This window comes from Pteropus vampyrus, unplaced genomic scaffold (genome assembly GCF_000151845.1).
Source record: "Pteropus vampyrus isolate Shadow unplaced genomic scaffold, Pvam_2.0 Scaffold144, whole genome shotgun sequence".
Classification (NCBI taxonomy): domain Eukaryota; kingdom Metazoa; phylum Chordata; class Mammalia; order Chiroptera; family Pteropodidae; genus Pteropus; species Pteropus vampyrus.
The window spans coordinates 3,725,957-3,750,465 of NW_011888925.1; the positions used below are offsets into that span (position 1 = coordinate 3,725,957).

General features: G+C 42.2%; 1 protein-coding gene and 1 long non-coding RNA gene across 8 annotated transcripts in view; one reads left to right on the forward strand and one right to left on the reverse strand.

The window, feature by feature from the left end:
• Nucleotides 1-12,556, forward strand: part of LOC105297955 — a 13,482-nt gene extending 926 nt beyond the window's left edge. The window contains exons 2-4 of the long non-coding RNA XR_896390.2: nt 3,937-6,377; nt 11,073-11,116; nt 12,368-12,556. This is a non-coding gene — a long non-coding RNA (uncharacterized LOC105297955). The remainder of the gene's footprint in view (nt 1-3,936; nt 6,378-11,072; nt 11,117-12,367) is intronic.
• Nucleotides 11,489-21,584, reverse strand: LOC105297956 (RNA-binding protein 4B). Of its 7 annotated transcripts, none has more exons than XR_896392.2 (4): nt 21,431-21,561; nt 20,337-20,760; nt 12,769-15,210; nt 11,489-12,091 (listed from the first exon to the last, which is right to left on the reverse strand). XR_896392.2 is itself a non-coding variant. In XM_011368935.2 (4 exons), the coding sequence occupies exons 2-3, from the start codon at nt 20,746-20,748 to the stop codon at nt 14,543-14,545; spliced, it is 1,080 nt and encodes a 359-aa protein (XP_011367237.1). In that variant the 5' UTR covers nt 20,749-20,760; nt 21,431-21,584; the 3' UTR covers nt 11,489-12,091; nt 14,534-14,542. The 7 variants fall into 7 exon arrangements, 5 of the variants coding, with proteins under 5 accessions (XP_011367237.1, XP_011367236.1, XP_011367238.1 ...); XR_896391.2 differs by having other exon boundaries at nt 11,489-12,172; XM_011368935.2 differs by having other exon boundaries at nt 14,534-15,210; nt 21,431-21,584.
• Between the last annotated feature and the right edge of the window lie 2,925 nt (nt 21,585-24,509).

A 24,509-nucleotide genomic window follows, 5' to 3' on the forward strand; every position in this document is an offset into this window, starting at 1 on the left:
CAGAGGGAAAGGGTACTGTGTGTCCTGGTTTTTCCTTTAAGAGCTAAGCCTGCCGTTTACCTTCAGTACCTCTGTCCAACATGCTGAATTGTTCGTACTCGGTTATGCAACAAGATGGGACCTCTCAATTTCACAATGTAAGGAATATCGAAACCAGATTTGAGCGTTTGGAGCTTCCTTGGTATAAAATTTCCAATCTGATCTATTTCATCCATGCTATTGCAAAGGGAACAAAGATACTTTTTACCCACTGGCTTTTGCTGGACTAAGACATTCCGATTTATTTGCAGACTTGAAATGGTTTGAAGAGCAGACTTCAGTAGTGAACTTTAAAGTGTTTTCCCAGAAAGCCAGAGAAGCGGCCTGGTAGGTTGGGTGCCAAAAGTTTCCTGTATAATTTCAGCATGGCACATCTGTAAAAGCAGAAGGCCCAGCAAAGATAGGGAACCAGATTTTGAATATACACCTCAATTAAAAAAAAAGATGGAATGAAATTAATAGGTTATAGGATATTTAATCCCTACATTTTACCCACATTTTTTAATATCAAATTTAAATGTATTGATATTTGTAGTTTAATTGGCATTGTTTTTTTTTTGGTTTTAGTGGTATATAAAATAATGATGCATCTTAAAATCAGTGGCATTTTGGATTAGATTAAATATGGTTATTTTGCATGAGTGCAAGTATACCTATAAGCTATATACCTAGAGGTGGAATGACATTTTACATTTTGCTACATGTTATCAAATTGTTTTCAGAAGTTATTCCAGTTTATAGTCCCACCAACAAGGTATAAAAATGTTTTGTTAAACCCTCATCAATGCGTGCATTGATCTTTTTTTCCAACTGGATAGGTTAAATATCTTAATATAGTTAATGTTTAGCATCTATTTTGATGAGCGAAGGTCATCTTTGTTTTTAAGAGCCATTTGTATTTCCTTGTTATCTTTTCACATCCTTAGTCTTTTTTTTAAAATTCAACATTGGTCTTATCAATTTGTAGAAGCAGCATATAGATGGAGGAAATTAGCTCTTTGTGATATGAGATGCTCATATATTTTCCAGTGTCATTTTTATTTCATGATGGTTTTGCCCACAGGAAAATTAAATGTACAATAGTTGAATTTCCAGTCTTCTTAGGACTTTGGGATTTTGCATCATACTTGGGATTTCTGCACTTGAAGAACATAAGAAAAATTCTTACTTTTTTTGGATAGTTTCATGGTTTCATTTTTTAAGTTTAAAATTTTAATGTATTTGGAAATTATTTGATATAAAGTATGAGGTAGATATCTAACTTTGTGTTCTAGATGGCCACTCATTGAGCACCAAGTTGAAACTAATAGCAGTGGAACTAAAGGGGTGAAAATAATGTTATTAAACATATCTCCTTTTCTGATTATAGTAAGGAATTTTATCACTTTTTTTGATGGAATGAGCAGGACATAGATGGCTTCTGTCTACTCTTAACAAACCCTCTTATCCAGGGGGAACCACTGCTTTAGACCAATTAAATCACAGCCTCTAGGGGTTGTGGGGAAGTGGGGAGAAACCAACCCCTGTTGTAAGTATGTGCCTAGAATGCTTTGAGTAATGTACTTGTTTTACTTTAGGGGGTGTTAGTCAGACTTGCTGTGATTGGCAGGTCCTCTCCAGGGATTCAGTCTGTAGGATTCGACCTACAGAACCTGCTGAAGGACTAGCGGTGCTTCCCAGTCCAGTTGCAACAATGCCCAGGACTTCCCTGTCAGGATTGAACCTACGGGGACCCACTCTGCCTCTAGGTGGATGAGAATGACATTTCTCACCTATTATTTCTCTGCCTTGTAGCACTTACCATGTCTGGTGGACAGCAGACAGGCCAATTTGGGGACAGATAATGTAAGTTTTAAACCCTTAACTTTTGAAAAAAAATTTCTTTGGCAAATTATCCTCATTGGCAATACCATACAAAGCTTATTTGTGATTTTTTGAACCTTATATTTGGTGAAAGAGCTCATTTTACTTGATTTGCAATAAGTAAATCTTCCATTCCATCTGGGTGCATTGCCATTCTGGCCTGTTCTTATGTTTGTTGTATTAAGAGCACCTTATTCTTGAATTAGGCTTTTAAGACCATTGGTAGCCTCTTAAAATATAGAAATTACCTGATTGTAAGACATACCCTTAGACTTGGAAAAAGTTATGGGCCCTTATGTTGGCCTAAGTGGATATCTTACCCCCCGCCCCAGGTTTCCTATTAGGTGGAAGACTTGCTGAACATTAACTCACCTGGCTATCTGTAATGCTTGTAGGTCAAAGTACAGGTTAGATGTTAGCAGACTTCTTAATTTGTGTGTGTGTGTGTGTGTGTGTGTGTGTGTGTGTGTGTGTGTGTGTGTGTGTTTCTTCCCTCTTGGCATCCAATTCTGGTACATTCTTTTGCTGCAACAAGAACAGCCTCCCCTCCACCCCCCGCCCCATTTTATTGTTTGACGGACTTTACATGGCTTGGTGTGTACAGACCAACATTCTTATTGGTTGGTCCAGTCATTCATCCGAGACTGATTTCTTCAGTAGTCCATATAACTTTGGATTTAGAATCAAATTAGGAACATAATTCACTTGCTTTACCAAAATAAATAATGAAATATAAACAGTACCTGGGCATCATCAAAAATCAAATTAGTCACAAAACAATTTCTTTGAACAAATTTCAGTTTTAGTGTTGGATCTCTCTTAAGATAGCGGATGGATAAGAAATTTAGCTGGCAGTATTTTCCACCTTTACCAAACGGGGAATGGGTATATCACAGTGGTAAACCATTCTTAAATACCAGTTGACGTAGAAGGGTGTTTTGTTTTGGAGACAGTCCTTCCTCTTAATCTCTTGAAATTTTCTTGTCCTTACCTCAGCCATTTTCTCTTTTTCCAACCCTTTTGATCCCACTGTAACATCTAGTCCATCGATGCCAACTTTCCATTGTCCCTCATCCTCTTAGATAGTCTCATTTCCTTACCCAACTTGAAATCCATAGCCAATAATTGCTGTTCCTTTGCCTACTCCATCATTTTCTTGCCAAGCCCTGGGGCTACCCAGTATACCAGCTTCATACTCGCTTGGCAAAACCACAGCCCAGATTAAATTCAGTTCACCTCACCTGACAGATGAGGCTGAGGGTAACTGGAGAAAAACAGTGATGAATCTCACTTTAAATGATCACAAACTGTAGACCCATAATTCTGCCAGTAAGTCAGAGACTAGATCCCTGGTCCATTCCTCAGCCCTCGTGTTTACTCAGCTAATGACCTGCTTCATACATCACTGAGAAAACCGAAGCAATCGGAAGAGAAATTTAACGTTCTCATCACACCTCACTTTCCAGCACCCTCACCCACATCACATTCTCTTGGTAACGGCTTCTAAGGCCGCTTGCTCGACTTCCATGTTCCTGTCTCCTCCGGTTCCTGTGGTTCTTTCCCACTGTTTCCTCCTGACCAGATCAATCTTACTAGCAAACATTGTCATCCCCATTTTAGAAAGTTTCTTGACTATTTCCTTTGCCAGTTAGCACCACTTCATTCCTTCCTTTTTGTAGCAAAACTCGAAAGCCTTTCCTATGGTTTCTGTCTTCAGTTATCACCTGCCATTTTCTCTTAAACCCTCTTTAGTCAGGTTTTACTCCTATTCCACAGGAATGTTGCTCGTGTTTCATGGTGCTAAGTCACGTCACTTTTTTAACTTAAAACATTATGTCCATTATGGTTGTGGTGGTCCCTCCGTGTTATCCTCATGACCCAAACTGATGGAAGTGCCACCATGTGAAGCTTACACTCCAGCCAAGACAGTGAACACAGTAAATAAGTCAGTTGTATGTTAGGAGATGAGAGCTTTGTATTGAAGGTGGAGTCCAATAAGGATTGGGAGAGCTAGAAAAATGTATGTGCGTGCAGGTTACCGTAATAAATAGTGTGGCCAGGTCTCATTGAGAAATTGAAATTTGAGCAGACTTGAATGAGAATGAGAGTCAGCCAAAAGGACCGCTAGTATTCCAGGTGCAGAGAACAGTTTGAGGGAGGGCCCCAAGGTTTGGGCTTGTAGCGGGCCTGTTCTAACATTAAGGAGGCTGGGGGCAAGAGCGGAGTGATGGAGGGAGAGTAGTAAGAGAGGAGGTCGGATGACCATCTAGGGCCTTTTGGCCTTTACCCTGAGTGACATAGTCTTGTGTTTTTAAGCAGAGGAGTATTATGATGTACACTTATAAAAATAGCTTTATTGGGGTATTTTTATACAATAAATTGTACCAATTTTAAGAGTACAGTTTGACATTTTGATAAATTATACAGTTATGTAACCATCACCACAATCAGGATAATGGAACATTGTTGTCACCCTGAAAAGCCCCTGTGTTGCTTTGCAGTTAAGCGCCTTAGCCCCTGGGCAATTCTGCGTCTTCATCTACCTGTGTATCTCTCTGGGGTTAATATTTTGACATAGTCGATGACTGTGTTCTTTTTAACACTTACTTTGTTTAACTTCCAGTTCACAACACTCTTGGTTTCCTACCCTCTCAGTTTCCTCTGCTGCTGCTGCTTCCTTTCTCTGACCTCTGATGTTAGAGGATCCATCGTTCAGATCTTGGTCTTTGGTGGATTCAAATGCCATTCTGTATACAAAAATTCCCAATTTATGTCTCCAGTTCAGATCTTCCTCCCAAACTCCAGGTTCATATTCTACTACTCATTTGATGTTTTGGCTTTGGTGTCTGATATTTCAAATACAACTTGTATAAAACAACCTCTGGTCCCCTGTTCCCTGCCTCCCTGTTCCCTTCCTGCAACTCCACCCTTTAGTTACTCTGTCCAAAAGCTTGGGGCTTGTACCCACATTCAGTCCATAGGAAATCCTGTTGGCTCTGCTCCTCAGTCTCCCTGGCTGCTGGCTCCCTAGGCGGAGCCACCATCACCTCATCTGGGTTTCCTAAGTTCTTTCAGAAGTGATCTCCCTGCCTCTAAATTGCCATCTATTCACAAATTAGCAGCCAGAGTGATCCTTTTAAACCAGAAATCAGATAAGGTCACAGCTGTCCCCCACCCCCAGGCTTTTCATTTAGAGTAAGAGTCCATGGGAAAGCCTGTGAAGCCTGTGTGATCTGCCCCCTTCCTCCTCTTAGCTCTGACTTTATCTTACTCTTTTGCTCGCTTGGGTTCAGCCACGCTACACTAGACTTTTTACAGATCTATTCAGCATATGCCAGGCCCCTCCCCACATAGCATTTGCACTAGCTATTCCTCTAGATAGTCCTTGCAGGCCTGTTTTGTTTTAAACAGCAGATTTGGGGTTTTAAGGTAAAAAGGAAGCTGACAAGTTTTGGGGGCAGTAAAAATGAGGCCAAGGCTCTATCTCTTTTCTCCATGCTCCTCATTTAGGTGGTGTCTCCAATTCCCTTGGCTTTACCTGCTGTCCAGATTCTGAAGATTTCCAAATGGGTATCTCCAGCCCCAGACTTTCTCCTCTATGCTCAAGCAAGCTGTGTCTGGCCAAGAGGCCATGGAAGCTTGATACTTGAACCTGTACCCTTGGTTCCTTCTAATTTGGATAATCCCCAGTCTCTCCAAACAGGTGTATGGAGTTTTTCTCTGAGGACAGTGGTCCTCAGTAGATGCTTCCAGTTGTCAAGAGGAAGGGGTCAGAAGAGAAAAGAAAAACCTGATTATATAAGAAGCGACAGGGGAGGAAGACCTCTTGGTGCTGCTGTTAACAGACATTGGTTGGGTTTTTTCATGTGCTAGAAACTGGTGATCTCTGCAGTTCTCACATGAAACCACCCCATCCCGCCTTTAGTTTCCCTTGGGACCTGCAATCCCTAGGCCAGTGATGCTAAACACCCTGCAGGATAAGCCTCCCTGCCCCGACAAAGAATTATCCAGTCCCAGATATCAGCAGCATGATGATGGAAACCCTGTTCTAGGTGATTTTAATCCATTCCCTTGGCTTTGTATAACGTGAGGTAGTGCTATCCCATGTGATAGCCACAGCCACCTATGGTGGTTGGTGTAAGTGTAAAATACCCATGGGATTTCAAAAACAGTATGGAAAAGAATGTAAAGCATTCATTTTTCATGATTATGTGTCAGAACGATAACTTTGGATTATTGGGTTAAATACATTGTCAAAAATCATGTTATTTTAAATACATGTTAATCATGTTAATTTTACCTGTTTCTTTTTACTTTGCCAAATGTGGCTGTTAGATGTTTTCACATTACATATAAGACTTACATTGAGGCTCATTATATTTTGGTCAGATAGTGCTGCTTTAGATGCTGAAGACTCACATTTACATCTCTCGTCTCAAACCTCTGCTCAAAGTTCAGGGATCTAAAGACCTACAGTAAGTCCTCACTTAACATAATTGATAGTTTCAAGGAAACCAGTTTTACAATAGGCTAATTTACTTTAAATAAGAGTTAAGTTCCTATGACATTTTCATCAATGTTACAGCAAAAGAACATTGAACAAAGATCTACAATACTTGAGAGTTCTCCTTGGTTGTCATAATATATCTCAAACCTGTTACGTCCGAAGTAGAATTCCTGAGTCTCCCAAATAATTTCTCCAACCTTTCCCATCCTTTTAAATGGTATTACCATCTACGTAGCTGCTCCAGCCAGATTCCTGGTGGTCATTCTTGGTTTTCCCCTCATTTCTCATCTCCCTCATCCATTCTTCAGCACATATTATGTCAAATGTTGCCACTTCTGTTCGTGTCTTTGCCACAGCTGTAGTCAAGAACACACAGTCGTTTCCACCCCCAGGACTCCTGCGGTGTCTGCTTCTGGCATCTCTTTGCTGTATTTTTTTCCCCCCTCTCTTTCTTAAACTTAATCTCCATTCTGTAGCTGGGATGACACTGATAACTATAAATCAGATGGTCACTCCATAACTTAGAACCTTTCAGCAGTGTCCCATCATATTTAAAATAAAATGCCAATCTGCTGCCTTGGCCTACAGTGCTTTGAGATACCTGGCCTCTACCCCACATTCCGGCGTCACCTCAGGCCCTTTCCTCGACCACCATTTTCCAACCAGACTGGCCTTTGTATCAGATCCTTATGCACCACCTTCATGCCTTAGGGCCTTCTTTCTGGAAGAAACTTTGCCTCAATCACTTTAGAGCTAATTTTTCAACTTTTAGGTCTTAGCTTCAGGATCAAGCATCAGAGGGCCTTCCCTGACAACCTGTAGCTAAACAAATGCCCCTTCCCATTCTCTCCACCATTATGCCCAGTTTTTGTATTTTGTGGTACTTTCCCCAGTTTGTTTGTTTACTCACTTATTGATTCTTTTTCCTCACAGAATTTTAACCTATGGGTCAAGAAATTGCCTCAGTGCCTGGCAACAGTGACTGACACATAACAGGCATTTAATAATAAATGTACATATATAAGCCATCATTTGAATGACCCTCTACCCTTGCCCCCATCCATTCATTGCCTTAGTAGTAACCAGTCAGGCGAGAAACAGAGCCACCACAGGACCAGGCCTTGGGGTAGGACCAGAGGGTTCGTGGATGGCCACTCTTAGGGCTGGAGCCTTGCCCCATCCCATAGTGCTCAGTGGTGAAGAAAAGCAGAGATAGTGGAACTGTTTGATAATGTAGGAGGGCCCTTTAGCTTTGCAGTCTGGTGATCCCTAAATGCAGAGCTCGAGCGGTTTGGGGTTTGTCTGAGTCCCACGGCTGGGCAAGAAGTGGAAGGAGGGGAGCTGGAATCCTTGAAGGAATGAAGGGGGGGAGTGATGACAGCTCTCTCCCCTCTGTCTCCCTGCAGATAGTCCTCTTGATAGTTTGTCATCAGATCTGTGTATTCGAGAGTCTGCCTCCTCTGTTAGTTGGTGAGCCCCAGGAGGGCTAGAACCCTGTCTTTTGCTTGCACATACCACAGTTCATTTGTGATAGTGATAGCCAATCGAGTGCTTTGCAGTCACTCCTCCAGACAACTCTAAGAGGAAAGTATGTAATTATTCCCATTTTATGAGGAGGAAACAGGCCCAGAGAGGTTAAGTAAGTAACATGCCCAAGGCCACAGAAAGGGCTCAGATTTAAATTCTGGCCATCCAGCCCCAGAGCCTGAATTTCAGCCATTAGTCTAGTGAGTGTGCCAAGGCCTGTGGCAATGCAAGCCCCATGCCTGGTGGTGGGGGAGGGGGACAAAGCAGTGTGGTTCGGATTTGGCCTGAATCCTCAAAAGGGCCTGTGAACCTAAGACACTGCTGATTGAGATCATCTCAGCAGACCTTTCCCTCTTCTGTAGCTTCCTGGGACTGGTCTGTCATTTCTTGCACTTTAGTTCTCAGGGGCGTTAGAGCATAGATAGCCCTGATCTTAAAGCCCTGAGATGAATTCTTCTGACAAGCTGACAGCAATTCCTAAGAATGTATTTTTATTTCTCCCTTACTCCTCCCAAATCTCCTAGGGCAGGAGACTTCTTATCTCTGAGGACTAGATATGTGAGCCAAATCATGAGGCCAGTTTTGGGCAAGCTGCTTCTCTTTTCTGCCCGAAGAAGCTGTGGTCAGTGTGTTGAGTGCCCTGAGGGCCTCATATCTTTCTATGCCACATTGTGTAACTTCACTGTGGCTGGAAATCAGAGGAAGGGGTAGAGTTGAGGCTGCCATAGGCCTACAAGGCAGAGCAAGGCTTGGACCAGATCAGAGCTGTGGCTCCGTAGGTCTCTCCCCTACCACCTTAGGGAGTGTGTTGCAGCAGAACCCAGGGAGTTCTCAAATACCACCTAGGGACATCTGGCCATTTTTCGCCAAGGCAGCAGCAGTTTTTAAATCCAGCTGGGGTTTATTTTGCCTCCCACTTGAAGCACCTCACGGACTGCTTCTACTGTGGCTGGGCCTTGTTTGGGTGGGTGCCCAGAACCCACCTCAAATCGCTGTCAGAAAGAAATCCATGGAGATGGAAGGCCTGGGGTATTCATTATTCTTTTTCTCAAACAGCCAGGGACATCCCCTTGGCCTTCGTCATCTCTCAGAACCATTTCACTCTCTGTGGGCTACTGATAAAGTATATTTCCATTTCAAAGGAGAGAAATATTAAAAGAATTTCAACTTAAAGCATAAAGAATGAGAGAGTTTTGGTAGGATGGCATAATTGCCCTTCTCTGAATTCTCAGTGTTTTTACATTTCTTGTAGCAATTCCATTTTCACTGTTATCTTCCTCTTCAGATATCCGAGACCTTATCTCATCTTCCCTGCCCCCCAGCACTCAGTGGTGCCTCATGCAAAGCCCTTAGGCCAGGCCCAACCCACAGGGCAAATGTTAGGGTGGAAGAGGCATAGCCCATCCCATTATTTACTGCTTCATCAACCAACCTCAGGGATATAAACCCTGCCCCCTCGACTGCCCCTTGAATCACATGTCCTTATGCGTGGTCCTCTTCCTGATTTTGTCTTCCTTTAAACAAAACATAACTCAATTGGCTTCATGGTTTCATGGTCAGGGGAGAGACCTGTTCTACGTCAAATTCCACACTTTTGTTCCTCTCCAGTCAATGATCTTTTACGAGAAATGAGTCTGATCCTGTTACCCTCAAACATAAACCCTTTAATAGCTTCCAGTTAGTCTTAGGGTCAGGGTGAAATCCCTTACACAACCTACAAGGCTCTCATGAACTGGGCCTGTAACTCACCCCTTCAGTTTTCTACTGCAGATTTTCTTTTGCCACAGAGCTTTTTCTGGTTCCTGATGGGTGCCACTTCATCCTGATCAGGGGTCTTCATGTGACTTGGAATAACAACAGCCCCATCTTCCCCCAGACCCCCAAAGAATCACTATTAGGTTTTCAGTGTCCTGTACTTGTCCCTCCATGGTACTTATCACAGATGTAATTAAGGTTTGCCTCTATGGAGAACTACACGTCACATTTATCACCCAAATCCTGGCTCATACAGTTCAAATACTGCTAGATGAATTCAGGAACTTTTAGTGAGAGGCCTTATAGGACTCTAAAATGGTCTATGAGAAATGTGGTCTTGGTGCATAAAAGGGATTTTGTACCCACAACATGCAATTTTTCATGTAAGAACTGAGGTTTAGAAATAAACATTTGTTCCTAACTCAACAGTCTTCTTCCAAAGGCTGAAAACTAACCTTTCCCAGTGTTACCTATTTTGCGGAGAAAGGATTTTCTAAGGGAAAGCATATAGGATTCTGTGAGGCTTTTTTCCTGATATTATGAAACTTACTTAACCATATAAACTGTGCTAATACAGTAGTCATTAGCCACATTTTGAGTCCTTAGTAGCCTTGTGTGGCTAACTGAAATAAAAAACTCAGTTTCTCAGCTTCACTTTTTAATAGCCACACGTAGCTTGTGGCTGCAGATACAGAACACTTTCAACATTGCCCAAAGTTTTATTGGACAGTGCCGACATAGAACTATTTTACGGAATATAATGTTTGTCTGACAGAAATCAAGATGTTATACTACTATGTTGTTGGCAGAGGACTGGAGGTTTTGGTGAAGCCAGCAAAACTTGTACATTATTTATGTTCTGCCTGATGTGTTGCATGTCAGTCACAAGGAAACCTCAGCATCTTTGCTTCATTCTTTTTCTAGAAGAGGGACAGTCCTGCCGATTCAGGGAATGTTAGAACCAAACTGAGCCTCGTGTATTTCACAACTTGCGGGAGTGTCTGTACTGACAGGTTAACCTCTCTAGATAGTTGCACCCTACCCCCAAAAATCAGGGAAATTTTTGCTTCACCCATGTCAGGATTATTTTAAGTATAAAATATGTGGGGAAAAAACTGTAATTACCGGTAGTGAGAATTTATATGTCAACATTTCCATACAGGATACAGTAAAGCTTAGTAGGGTTGAGTCCATCATTAAACTCCCCTTTATGGAGATTTCAAACAATAAAACATCCATAAATCTTTTTTAAAAAGTTTAGAGGACACATTTCATTGCAGAATGTTGTCACTGCCAATCACTAATACCTTTCTTTTCTCTTAAAATATTGACATGTGATCCACTTTTTTGATCTAACAGCTGTCATTCATTTTAATCCTAGCAGGTTATCAACACCATGGGAAGAGAGAATTCTTAAAACAGTGTGTAAGTGAATTTAAACATATACTATGAAGTCAAACTGAGTCAGCCTGATAGGTCTTTAGTGATACTTTGACTCAGCTTTTTTCCTGATGCAGGGTTCTATGTAGGGCTTACTTCTATCACTACTAACCTGAGTTTGCTAGCCTTTAAAATGGAAAGGAGCTCTGGTTATTTAGAAAGAAGGGGCATATTTGTCAATGTCTCAAAATGCTGACTAACTTCTCTCCGCCCTTTGTTGAGGCCACATTACTTACTCCACTAAATCCTTCCTTCTACATCTAAATTTCAGACATGAATGCATTTGAATTTTGCAGTGTGAGCACAACTGAGAAACTAGAAGATACTGGTTGTAAATAAGTCACACAAACACAGACGGATACTTAAGTGTTAGAAACGTTTATTTGTCAAAATATTTTTTAAAAAAAAGTGGGAGGAGTGGAATAAAACAAGGCTAAATTTCAGCTAATGCTGTACCACGATCACAGGTCAGACACCAAACAAAACAAACAAAACAAAACCCCCCTCCCAAAAAAAACCCCAATGGTCCTAGCAAATTCAGAAGATTAGCTTCAATGTTAGAGTCCAGAGCTAACAGATGAGTAAAAGGTTGCCTGCCACTACATGGTCATTTTAAAGGGAAAGGAGATATTGCAGGTAGACAGGGAGAAGGGTTCAACGCCTAAGGAAAGCAAGATAAGAGGGGTTCCACTGTACAGGAGAAGGGATGCCAGCATATTCCTTACCTAAGGCTGCTCAGAGGCTGAGAATATAAGGAACAGAGTGAAAGGCTACAGAGACTCGTATCAGGAGGAAAGAAAAGTCAACTTAGAATTAAATTAAGAAAGAAAACATAGTTGGTCACAAACTCCTTTGTTTACTGAAACATGAAGCAATGGAAACATCCCGGCAAAGGGGACCGCGCGGAGCAAGTTCTCATATATGACCGCAGCCCGAGGGTTCAGTCCGCAATTATCCTACCTGAAAGAGAGCACAACACAAGAGGCTTACACAGTGCCTGGAGAGCAGCTTGGCTCCGAGTACAAGGGCCCTGGTCCTGTCCTGTGTTCCAGGGGGGAAAGAACAAAGAACAAAAAACCTAGTCAGACTGGAGCAAACATATCCCATGTAATTACCCAGGAGTCTACTTTGACTACATATAGGAATCTACTTAGAGCTATATATAGAACAAGAAGCAATCTATCTGCAAGACTGTGTTGGTGATAAATACATCTGATTTTCTTATCCATCTTTTAGGCAAGACCTCTGTGATACAAGGCTACTGTCACTGTAACAAAGGGCATACAGATATTATGAAGAACTATAATTTAATGTTTGGGTCCAACAAAAACAGAAGATGCCAAGATCTCGAATATGGCCAATTGCACTATTCTAAATTTGTTTCATTTAAGTCTTTCATAGTAAACAAGTTTTCAAAAACGACAATCACAAAGGGTATCAAAGAGTGCTTCATTTACCCTCCAACATACCTACATGCCATACAGTCATGGATTTAGAGCAGTAATTCTAGTGGTTCCCTTAATTGACCACATCTCCCTTACCAAATCAAAAGTAGAAATCCTAAAATTCTCTAATTCTTCCATTGATGATGGAAACTCCAGACACCAATGGCTGGGGGAAAAAAAAAGTTAACTCACACCAAGTTCCTCTACTTAATACAGACAAAGGGCCAAATCTTGGTCTTGATCTGTGTCAATCGACTTCAAAAGTTGTGACGTTCTTGAATCAGTTCTGCTAGGGTGAGACCCGAATTTGGATCCCCAACAGTTCTGGAGTATTTCATCCTGGCAGCCTCATTAACATCAGGCTCCTGGGACTGCAACCAACTCAGGGTTATTCAGTCCATTTGAGGTTCACACCTGGAAGGTAAGTTTCTTTAAAAGTCATCACTAAAAAGAGGTTAGTTGAACAACCACCGCTTGCAGTCAAAATTCACTTTAAAAACCTTTTAAAGAACACATATACTAATTAATATTTAACTTTGCTTTGAAACATATTCGAGAGAAACAGAAGTTATCTGATAGATGATACCACCTTACTTTAGAGGCATATCCCACTTCGTGGCAGATTCAGCTGCATTCAAAGTAAAAATTAATGGCAAACTACACAAGTTGTAAGATTCTCCACTTCATGTAAATGAACACACACCGCTATACAATGGTCTCCAGAGTTCCCAGTCTTGTCAGGCTCATACAGGCTATACCTTGTCACAAGTTCATGTGTATCTGCCTCTCACTATCAAAAAGGGTGACTCTCTAGCGCTGTGTCTTCTACACACGTGCTGGAGAGAGAAGTCAGGAATGCCGGATACTCAGTGGTACTTTGCTACTAGGCCTCCCATTCCAATCAATCTCAAAGGAAAACCATGAGAATAGAAAGTTGTCATGAAGCCATTTCCACTCAGATGAAGAGATTTCTCAACCTCTAGATACTCCTGATTATTCTTGCCATTCTGACATCATTGGTATCTATTTTTCTGAAGTATGAAAAATTAAATTTCCAGGGTCACCACCAATTTTTATACACATCCAAAAAAATTACCAGTTTTATCTAGTCCCCTATACGTTCCTCTCAAAACAAAATTGCTGGGGAAAAACAGGAAGCGTCAGGCTCTAAATGACAGCATCATAGGCTATGCAGATATTGCCTAAGTGCCCATGTAGAACGAGATGCTCCGGATTACTAGTAAGGAAAGGACTCCATGGGACAGTGGCATCAAAACATTCTGCTTTCAAATGAGTGTCTTAGAAATAAACACCTAAAATTTATAGGACTTTATTTGGCTTACAGCTATATATTAGAAGAGTTTCCTCTGATAAAGGCTAATGAGTTAAGTTCTAGCTTTATTAGCCAACTGAAAGTCTAAAGTTATAGTTAAAATTCTCACTGTGACATTCATCATTAACTCCAGAACCCGTACTCTTCAGCTCACACCAGTGACTTTAGTGGAAAGAAAATAGGTTTAGGAGTCAGCCAGGCCTGAGTCTGAATTCTGGCTCTACCTCTCAATTACCAGATGACTTAACTTCTCTGACACTTAGTTCCCTTCTCTGTAAAAGAGAAAATATTTTAAATGCTTATGGTGTGGATTAAATGATATACATATACACAGAGAGCACTCAACAAACGTTAGTTCTCTTGACTATGTTTCTGTAACCCAGATCTGTTTATACCTGATTAAAGAACAATATTCTGAGTTTGTTCTCTCAGAAGAGACAAAGTGATTGGCCAAATGAACCTCAAGCTTAAGCTAAAGAAATATTTAAGACTAACATGTAATTTATACCTTTTGGATACTACTGTCCTGATAGCAAACAGGTGGCGTTAGTTTCCTCTATGCGGCATGGGTCTCTTTCAAGGGAACTAAATGGAATCTCTTAACCACACCCACCCCACTCTCACCTCCAGTTTTTAAAAGGCTGAGTACCGTGCTCGGTCCACATACTGCTCCCGCTCATACCGGGCCATGTCATACAGAGAATTCCGTGCAGCTGCTGAAGCCTGAGACAGCTCACTCTCTGGCCCATAACCGTAGCCCTCTCCAACTGTGGGGAGCACAGCTGCAGCACGACGAAGGGGGCTCCTGTCCCTTCCATAATAGGAGGAAGTGGTGGCAGCGGCAGCAGCCATAGCAGCTGAGGTGGCAGCAGCACCTGAGTTCGGCAACAGGTGTCTGTCGTAGGGATCAACGGAAGTGGAGTTGAGGTGACTGGTCACAGCTGTGTTCTGGACTTGAGGCAGATGGGACATGCTCTGCTCTGCGTAGTTGTACGCAGAAGCTGCTGCTGCTGCTGCCACTGCCTCATAAGAGCGGACCCGGTAACGCTTATAGTAGTCGAGTGCTCCATATGCATCATTGTAATACATGGATTCCCCGTAGCCCATGGTGTAAGGCGTGCGCACCGCTCCATACTGTTCGTTATACTGCTCGGTAAAGTCTGCCACGCGACCCGTACGATCTACTGGGCACTCTTTGGACCAGTGCCCCTCTTTCCCACACCGATAGCAGCCACTCTGGTCTCCCATCCCAGGGGCAGTCCGAAGGCGGCTTGTGGACAACTGCACATGCATTCTTTTGCCTTGAGAAAATAGATATGAGATTTATTATAATTCAGTGACGTTCTTTATCCTCCCCCAAATGGAAGTAGTTGGCATAAGACACACGTACATACACACACTCCTGAGACCCAATTTCAGCAATCCCCTCTAAAAGAAGTTTTAATACAGAGAAGAGCTAGAAAATTTGAGTCCTTAGAAACAAGTCAACCCTTTCTACTTACAACCGATTCCCTACTTCTGTTTCTACAACTTTCCTTTCCCCGCCCAAACACAGAAATGGAAAGTTTCCACTTTTTACTGCTTAGACTGAAAATTTTAATGATTCAGAACCTGCCAATTCTTTCAAATCAAATATCCAACAAAACCTCAGTTACGACAGATTCGGAAAGTACCTTACCAACTTCTCCCTGATTTACTCAGGGCCATGTTAGGCCTGAGCATTTAATGCAGCTTAAAAACCACAGTGAAGTTCTATCCATCGTTTCCTCCAGCCATTTTTGCAGGTGTCACAGAAGGCTATGTTGCATACCTGGCTCATCATCTGCTTTATCTGCAGTACGTCTAAGACTTAGAAGACGCTCCAGATTTCAACCCACCCCCACTTTTTTCAACAAGGGTGAAACCATGCCTACTGTGGAAAAGAAAAACTACTTGACCAAGGGCTCGCAAGAGCAAGAATTAGATCTCGAAACAGCACTGGTTTCTTAGGGACGGTGTGCTCCCATGTAATGAAATGATCACTTCATCCTGCATGTAGCCTTACAATTCTTGGGGTTTATCTACTTGTTAGAAAAATGCAGCATTTGCCTAAAGTCTTCTGGGCTCCCATACAAACAAGCCACATCCATACTTCCAGGCAATGATCAGCAGTAGGTACAGCTGAAAGAAGAAACATCTTCGCCCTGGGCCTGTATACCACCAAGCCCAGAGACCCTTACTGATGAAAGCATCCAAGGTCTTTAAAAACAGTTTGAGGAATGCAGTATTCTTGGCAGTATTTAGTCCCAAACTGTGTTAAGACTTTGGAGATCAAGTCAATGCTTTTTGAATTGTAGCCGAAAGGCAGCCAGTATAGACGTAGAAAACGGGCTTCGCATCACTCCTAAGGGCTGCTCAGAATAAATCCCCCCTCCGCGATCAGCAAGTTGCTTTCTCTTTAACAGACCTTGTTCTGGATGCAGTTATGCGATAGGAGGCCTCGTGCTCCACCATCCTGTTGGAAACAGCCTGATTCAGGACGGCAGCCAGCACAGCGCCATGCACTGACCCTGAGAGGGGAGCGGGTTAGTGCAGTAATATCACTTTAGTCAAACTCATTTCTGCCCAAAGTCTTAAGATTCCTGCCACCCCAGTTTCTAGTAGTTGCTGCCTCCAACTTAAAACCCTTTCTTTAGCAGAAACGAAGGTGCTCAGGTTTTTACTTCCAGTTGCTAGCAGAGTTAGCATCCATCACCACTGATATGGTCAACAGGTACCAAATGGCAATAACTATCTGAAAGCAGCATTTAGCCATTCTACTGTTTTCAAAGATTTAAATACACCCATTCTAGTTCTTAGAAGTTATTAAGAGCCACATGCTAACTATGCATAGAACAGAAACACAAGATTTTTGCCCCAATTTATACTGCAAACGTAGAGTCCCCTATAATTTAGACTGGAGAATTACAAATTACTTGGCTTTCAACCACACATGGTAACATTACTGTGTGACAGACACAAGACACAAACTGTACTTTAATTTTGAAGCTGGAGTAACCATGCCAATCTAAAAAGCGGCCAATCCAGAGACTTAAAAGTACATTTTTAGCAAAAAGTTTCAATTTAACTTGCTCTTTACTTTTACAGATTCTGGGTCCTTTTTTTTGAGAAAACCTAGTGATTTTTTCCTTGATGTTTCTGTCGCTATATTTAGTCTTCACTCCTAAGTTTATAAACATATATGGCAAAATCTATTTCTGTATAGCTGTGAAAAGGATTTAGGTCAAATTTTTTTTTACCTAAAAGACCTATAACAAAAGTGATATGATAGTTTTTTCCACACAATCTTTCCAAAGGCTGTACTAGGCTTTTAATTTAAATCCTTAACGCAGGGGTCTCTAATCCCCGAGCTGCGTGGACCAGTACTAGTCCGTGGCCTCCTAGGAACTGGGCCACACAGCAGGAGGTGAATGGCAGGAGGGTGAGTGAAGCTCCACCTGTATTTGCAGCTGCTCCTCTGCGCTAGTATCACCGCCTCAGCTCTGCCTCAGCTCATCTGGCATCGGATTCTCATAGGAGCCCCAGTCCCTGGTGCCAAAAAGGTTGGGGACTGCTGCCCTAACGTTCTTATAATTAAAAAATACCGTGCTTCTCTATTACCTTCAGAAACCAGGGCAAAGGAAACAAAGAAAATTAAATTCTACCACTTTCCTACACTTAGGCACAAAGTTTAACAATTTTCTGAGACCTCCAAAAGTTAATGAAATGCGCTTATTTCCCAGAAAACCAGTCCAATAACAGAGACTATTAAAATGCTGAGGTGGATAACTTAGGGTCTTAATTGCCAAGGTCCAGAGAAGCTGATACACACAGTACTCCAATTTAATGCTTGTTTACATATTGGGGGAAAAACTGAGACACCTGAATTCTCACCTATCATTCCCAATTCAGCTGCCTGAATTGTTACTTGGGAACAGCTTAAAATCTTCCAATGCAAACTGTTTGCTACCTCAATACAGGTGCAGTTGCTTGTGTGGAAACAGATCCTGAAAGACTCAGGTAAACACAGATTCTGCTTCCTTTCAGAAATCATACAACACAGATGCCTAAATGGCAGCCATTAACACATAAAGGTTCAATAGATGCCCAAAGTAGCACTATAAGAGGCCACCTTTCGATAGCTGATAAAGCTTTATCGAAAAATGTGACAAATTGGTATCTAGACTGTATTTTCTGTAAAACTGTGACTTATCCCAACGCCAACCTTTCTCTTATCATCTGTAGAAAAAAACAGCTGATTATAAAAATGTCCATATGTGTAACGTGGAGTAGAGTGCTTTCTCCAGAGGGGCCAGGCTAAGAACATGAAAACCAAATAAAAGATTTTTCTTTTCCAATGATGATGTTTTAAAAAATCTTATGGATCACTATGTTACTCATACCCACTTCCTAAAATAATTAAACCTGCTTTATTAAAATACACACTCCTTCTATGCCAGCTCCCCCAATTAACTGACTTCCACATATATATTTTTGCCTCTATTTTTTTAAATTGTATATTAAAAAGGTAAGGATGTGCAGTATGACACTACCAGAGTATCTCTGCAGTTTGTACCTTTGCATTCTTTTTACGTTTTGCTTGTTACGTCAAGAGAACCTCCATTTCTCCCCATCACTGTCCATTCATGATTCCCTCCCCTATCAAATGAAAATATCAAAAAAAATTTTTTGAAAATAATTTTAAAGCTGTCTCAAGTGCAACACTTTCTAAAATAAACTAAAAACTAATATAAATAAGAAAAGCTAACTATTACATTTTAAGTACATTTCTAACCATAAGAGAAACACACCATTGCAAACAACACTCACTCACTTTTCACCATATAATGTTTTTACTGTCAAAACACTTACATCTATTGCACCTCATTCTAGCCTCACTACCATCCTGTGAGGGAGATACTGCAAGGATCATTAACTCTATTTTATAAGTGGAGAAAATGAAGCACAGAGAGATTAAAACACTGTTCAAAGTCATATAACTAGTTAATGGTTCAATTCTCTATAACACTTGCCCTACGCTTAGGAGAGTTGCTGAAAGCCAAGGCACCACTGGCTAAGGTCAGAAATAACTGATGCACTACCTGCCATCTCCACTATTTGTAAACTTTCTTACCCCTATCTGGTCAACTTTTCCTCTTCTCCCATTTCTTTTGTTTTCTAGGTTTAGCAAAGGACCCTTAAGTACTTAACCGTTTTTAATGGCAGACAAAAAATGATATTAATTTATGAACTTGAAAAGTGGCTGTAAATGTGTGATCCAAGATGATACTGTCAACAAAAAACTTGTAGGACATATTGTCCAACAGAACTTTCTACAATAGAAGTGTTCCATATCTGCACTAATCCAGTAGCCACTTGCCTCATGTGACTTCTGAGGACTTGCAATGTGTGTAGTACAACTGAGAAACTGAATTTTAAATTTAGCTACACGTGACTAGTGGTTACCATACAGTTTTAGAGTCTTCAGACAACCTTCTGTGGTATTAATCACATACATAACCTTCATTACTGGTGTAAATAACATGTTATTTACTAGAATATCTTACAGGGTCCCCGACTTACGATGGTTTGACTTTGATGGTGTGAAAGCAATACACATTCAGTAGGAACTGTACTTCAAATTTTGATCTTTTCCCGGACTAGCAGTCGGTGCGTGGGACGATACTCTTTGGTGATGCTGAGCAGTGGTAGCGAGCCACAGATCCCAGTCAGCCATGCGATCAAGGGTAAACAACTGATACTCTACAGTGCACTATTAAATGCATTTTCAACCTACGATAGTTTCAACTTATGATGGATTATCAGGACATAACCCCATCCTAAGTCGAGGAGGATCTGTAGTCCATGGCATGGTTTTTGGCTCTGCTAGTTCACAGGCTGAACAAATTTGAGCACTAACATATTCCCCCAAATCCAGATTCACAATATAGGGATTCTTCCAGGTGTCCTTGTTCCTCTTTCCCACCACAACTCATCACCCAAGGCAGTAAAGAATATCAGCCCTACACATTTAAACTCTCAGATGTAAGGCTTTCTGGTCAAGAAAAAAGGAAAGCCAGACCTTTAAGCTCCCTTCTCTCATGCAGTACTCATGTGCCCAGGCAGATTAAACTTCCAACAGCGCTCAAATGAATGAAGCCTAAAGGATAAAGTAACCCCCAGTTTATAATACTATGAAGCTGACAATCTTGGCAAATCTGAAAAGGGGAATATTTACTTCCCCATGAGTAGACTGTGCTTGAGAGGGATAAATATACAATCTTTCTATTATTTCCAGCTAAAATAGAATGGAAGACACCACCCTGCCAGCACCATGGTCCTATGTTCTTGCCTCTGTCTTGAGCTAAACCTCACTCATTTCTGCCACCCAGACCCCAGAGCAGTTCACCTTGAAACTCTGTGTTGTCAAGGCCCCTGATGGCCTCCACCGCATCCTCTGCCCGCTCCATGTGTACGAAGGCATAATCTTTTACGATGTCACATTCGATAACTGGACCATACTCTTCAAACTTGGCCCGAAGCTCTTGGTTGGTACAAGTAGGACTGATGTTGCCCACATGTAACTTGGTTGATGCTTTGCTCTTATTCTTGCTGGCTTCCACGTTGATGTTCACCCCGTGCAGCTTGTAGTGGTGCAGGTTACGTATGGCATCCTCGGCCGCCGTTTTGTCCTCTATGTGCACAAAACCGTAGTTCTTAATGATGTCACATTCCAGCACTTTCCCATACTGCTCAAAGAGTGAGCGGATCTCCTGCTCTGTGGCCTCCCGGGGCAGGTTTCCGATGAACAGCTTCACCATCCTGACAAAAGCCTGAAAGAAGCAAGATTTCCAAAAGTTAGGGGTGGAGCCATGCACTGCATTTGGTTTAACCCTCCAAAGAAGTTCTTGGCACCTTCAAGACCCTCACATACGCGTCCGTTATTTTTTTCTCAATAGAAGGCGAAAGGTTTGATCTTAAGGAGTAGTGAGTTGTGTGTGGCATGCAAACAGGAGGTCAGGGGTCAACATACACTGCATTGTTCATCACCTCCATGATATGAGGCTCATTTAAGTAAAAGGGTTAGCTGTTTTCAAGTCTTACAATACTAATATGGGGGGCAGGAAAGAGAAGAGCCCAGACGGGGGGAAAAGGCACATATATCTGAGCATCCCTGGTCACAAGGTTTTGGAGGGAAATCTGTGTACCTCTCCCCGTGCGGTAACACCTTTCAAGATACTCTGAAAATAAAAAAGCCCTCTTGGCCCCAATCCGGAACCCCCCAGCGGCCCAACCTCCAGATCCTTCGCCCCAACAAAGACACGACCCGACCCCTGCCCCGCCCCCTCCGGAGACCCGGCCCCGCCTCCTACCGTTGTCTCCCGCGGACCTCCCGTAGCCAGAGAAACCCAAACCCGGGGCCGTCCCCACCCGCCGAGGCCCGGCCTGGCCCGCCCCGGCCCACCCTCGGGCTCCCCACACACCCACAAGACCCCCTCGCACCTCCGGGTGGCGGCGGCGGTGGCGGCGGCTCCCGCGTCAGAGAGAACCTTACAAAATGGCGACGGCCGCTCGAGCCTCGGCGCGACCGGGCCCTTTATCGCGCGCCAGCTCACGCACGCACTAGTGCGCGCTGCCTCTCCCCTCCACCTCGCGGGAGCCGGGCGACCAATCCTACGGCCGCATGCAAATGATTGCCCCAGGCTCGGCTCGCAGCCGCCCCGCCTCGGGGGCGGGGCCAGCTGATGACGGCGCTGCGGAGTGGAGGTCAGCCCGCCCCCAGCTCCGGCTAGCCAATCACCACTCGGGAAGCGGGGGGTGGCGCTCTCGCGTCAAAAGGGCTGCGGACGCAACCACTACCTTAGTGAAATCAGAAGGCCGAGATTTCACTAACCATCACAATGGATAGTGCTCTAGGGCGTGCTGGAGCGGAGGTGGCGGCGTCGACAGCTGATGACAAAGGGTCATCTCACTGGGTCTCCTAAAAAGGGGCTTTCTTAGCCTTCTGGCCAACCTCCGTGTCAGCTTGGGACATTTTAGAATTACAGACGCGCCACGTTTTAAGCAAACCTAATCATTTTTTGTAGAGCTTTAAACCAAATTTTATATTGCAAACATGTCATTCATTGGTGACGAAACCGAAAACCAAAGATGGCAGAACTGGGACAGCTCTAGAAGGCATTCTACTCGGCTATCCTTAGTCGTGTTTTGTTCGCTCCCGTGTGTACGTGAGCTGGTTTTCTCTCTCTAGCTAGAATGTGAGATTTCACTGTGTGTCATTCACAGTTCCTAGTCCATGGTGAGCACACCAAAGGAATACTTGGTGCAAAGGCTCAGAGAAGTCTCTTGATTTGGGTGTGGGAGAGGGTCTCCACGTCCACACCAAGCTGCTGGAAGGACTAGGCAACTGTGAGTCCCCACTTTCTAGCCTTCAAAATTCAGCTATGGTGCAAGGGCACCTCCTGGTGGTAAAAGGGAAGCTATTAGGTGGATTACTCTCTGTCACCCTTGAACAAAGAATAGCCGTTATAGATTAAGGGACTGAGTTTATCTTCCAATACCAGGGTGGTTTGTCAGTCACCATTCCTTATTGTGGGGGCTCCGTAGAAGCTTCTCTGATACCATCAGGCACAAATTCCTGAGGCTGCCTCTTCTCCCCAGCTACTTTGATCATTCTTTCACTGGGTTCTATTTGCTTCCCAGCCATTTCAGAAGAGACACCGTCCTTGCGATTTTAATAAGACTCATCCTTCTCTCCTACCTAATGCTGTCTACCTCTTCCCTTCCCTTCTCTTCTTTGTCATTTCCAGTTTCTCTCTACACTCAGACTTTTAAAACATGTATCGGGACCTCCTTACTCATTTCTGAAATAGCTTTCACACATCTTCACTATACTAGACTTCACAAATGGAGAGTCTGAACCTGCTATCACCCATCTTGATAAACTGTGTTTTGGGTTCTGTCAACCTTTCTAATCCCCAGAATTTTCTGAGGTTACAAAACTAATGTCTTTTTAACAGTTTTTACCCTTCTAAATTTTTCATTTCATTACCATCCTTTTTTTCCTGTATTTATACTGTTTCTTCACATAAGTCTGGGCACCATTCCATTTCCTTCTCCCCACCTAATTCCCTACTTTTATTTATTCTCTTTTCTTCCTCTCCCCTTTCCTCATAGACAACCATTCTAATGAGTTTAATGTATATTATTTTGTTTGTGTTCTTGCAAGACGTGTCTTTTTAGTGCCCATTTTCTTTTTCCATTTAAAAAATATTTTATCGTGGAAATTTTCAAAAAGGCACACAATATTATAATGAATTCCTACGGACTTTTTACCCAGCTTTGACAATTATCAACATTTTGCCGATATTTCATCTAGCCCCTCTACTTTTTTTTAAGGGAGGGGCTGGCATTTTTATTTTTATTTTATCCCTCCCCCTACCAGCTCCTCTCTGGTAACCACTAGTCCATTGTCCATGTCCATGAGTCTCTTAGTTTGTCCTGTTCATTTGTTGCTTTTAGGTTTATATTCCACGTTGGCATTTTTAAAAGCAAATTCTAGACATGTCATTTTACCTATAAGGGCTATCTTTCTCTAATGAAAACATCAGCACTATGGTATGCTACTATTGCCTAATATTTATATTCAAGTTTCCCCTAGATTGTTGCAAATATCGTTTTTCACTTGGTTTCTTCTAATATAGATCTAAAAAGTCCACTAATTGTGCATTTGGGTAAATTAATTTATGTTTATGTAAATTGCAATGTAGAGCTCATTGTTTCTGACATTTTTCACTAAGTGCTATGTTGCTGTGTGCTATCTAACTCCTGAGTAATACTCCACCGTTTGCAACCACTGTATTTTACCTATTCATCTCTGGGTGTTGGTCATCAAGTTGCCTCCAACTCTCCACCATTATAAAAAGGTTCGCTTAACACTCTTTGGTTAATTATGAGTGCCCAAATGGATCCCTGGGAGAATCGGGAGGGTGTAAACCCATAGGTGGAATTGCTAGGTAACTGGTATGTAGAGTATACATGGAACTATTAACTTGACAAAGTAGTAGCCAGGTTGTTCTCTGGAAAAACTGTACCAGTCTACTCTTCCTGTAGCTCGTGACAGACCCTGTAGCTCATCGTCTCTGCCAGTGTTTGACATTATCCCATTTCCTAATTTTTTTTTCATTTCAGAAATTTTTGTTTTATTTTGGGGGTTTCAACCAGTTACAAAACTGGTGGAGCATTTATTAGAGCATAGTTTTTAATTTAATTATTAGTGTCAAGTATACAGTACAATTTTCTAATTTTCGCCAGTCTCATATAAAGTGATAGATCACTGTTGCTTTAATTTGCATTTCTCTGATTACTAATGATTTTAAGCGTCTCTTCTTAAGTTTTTTGGGTTTATTCTTCTGTGAATTTCCTATTCATATCTTTTGCCCATTTTTCTTGTTAAGTTGCAATCTTTTTGTTGTCAATTTGCAAGATTTTCTCATCTATTGTAGATATTAATTTCTTATTGGCTTCAAGTATCTTCTCTCCTTTCACCAAATTACTTTTGTCCATGGTATTCTTCATTGAA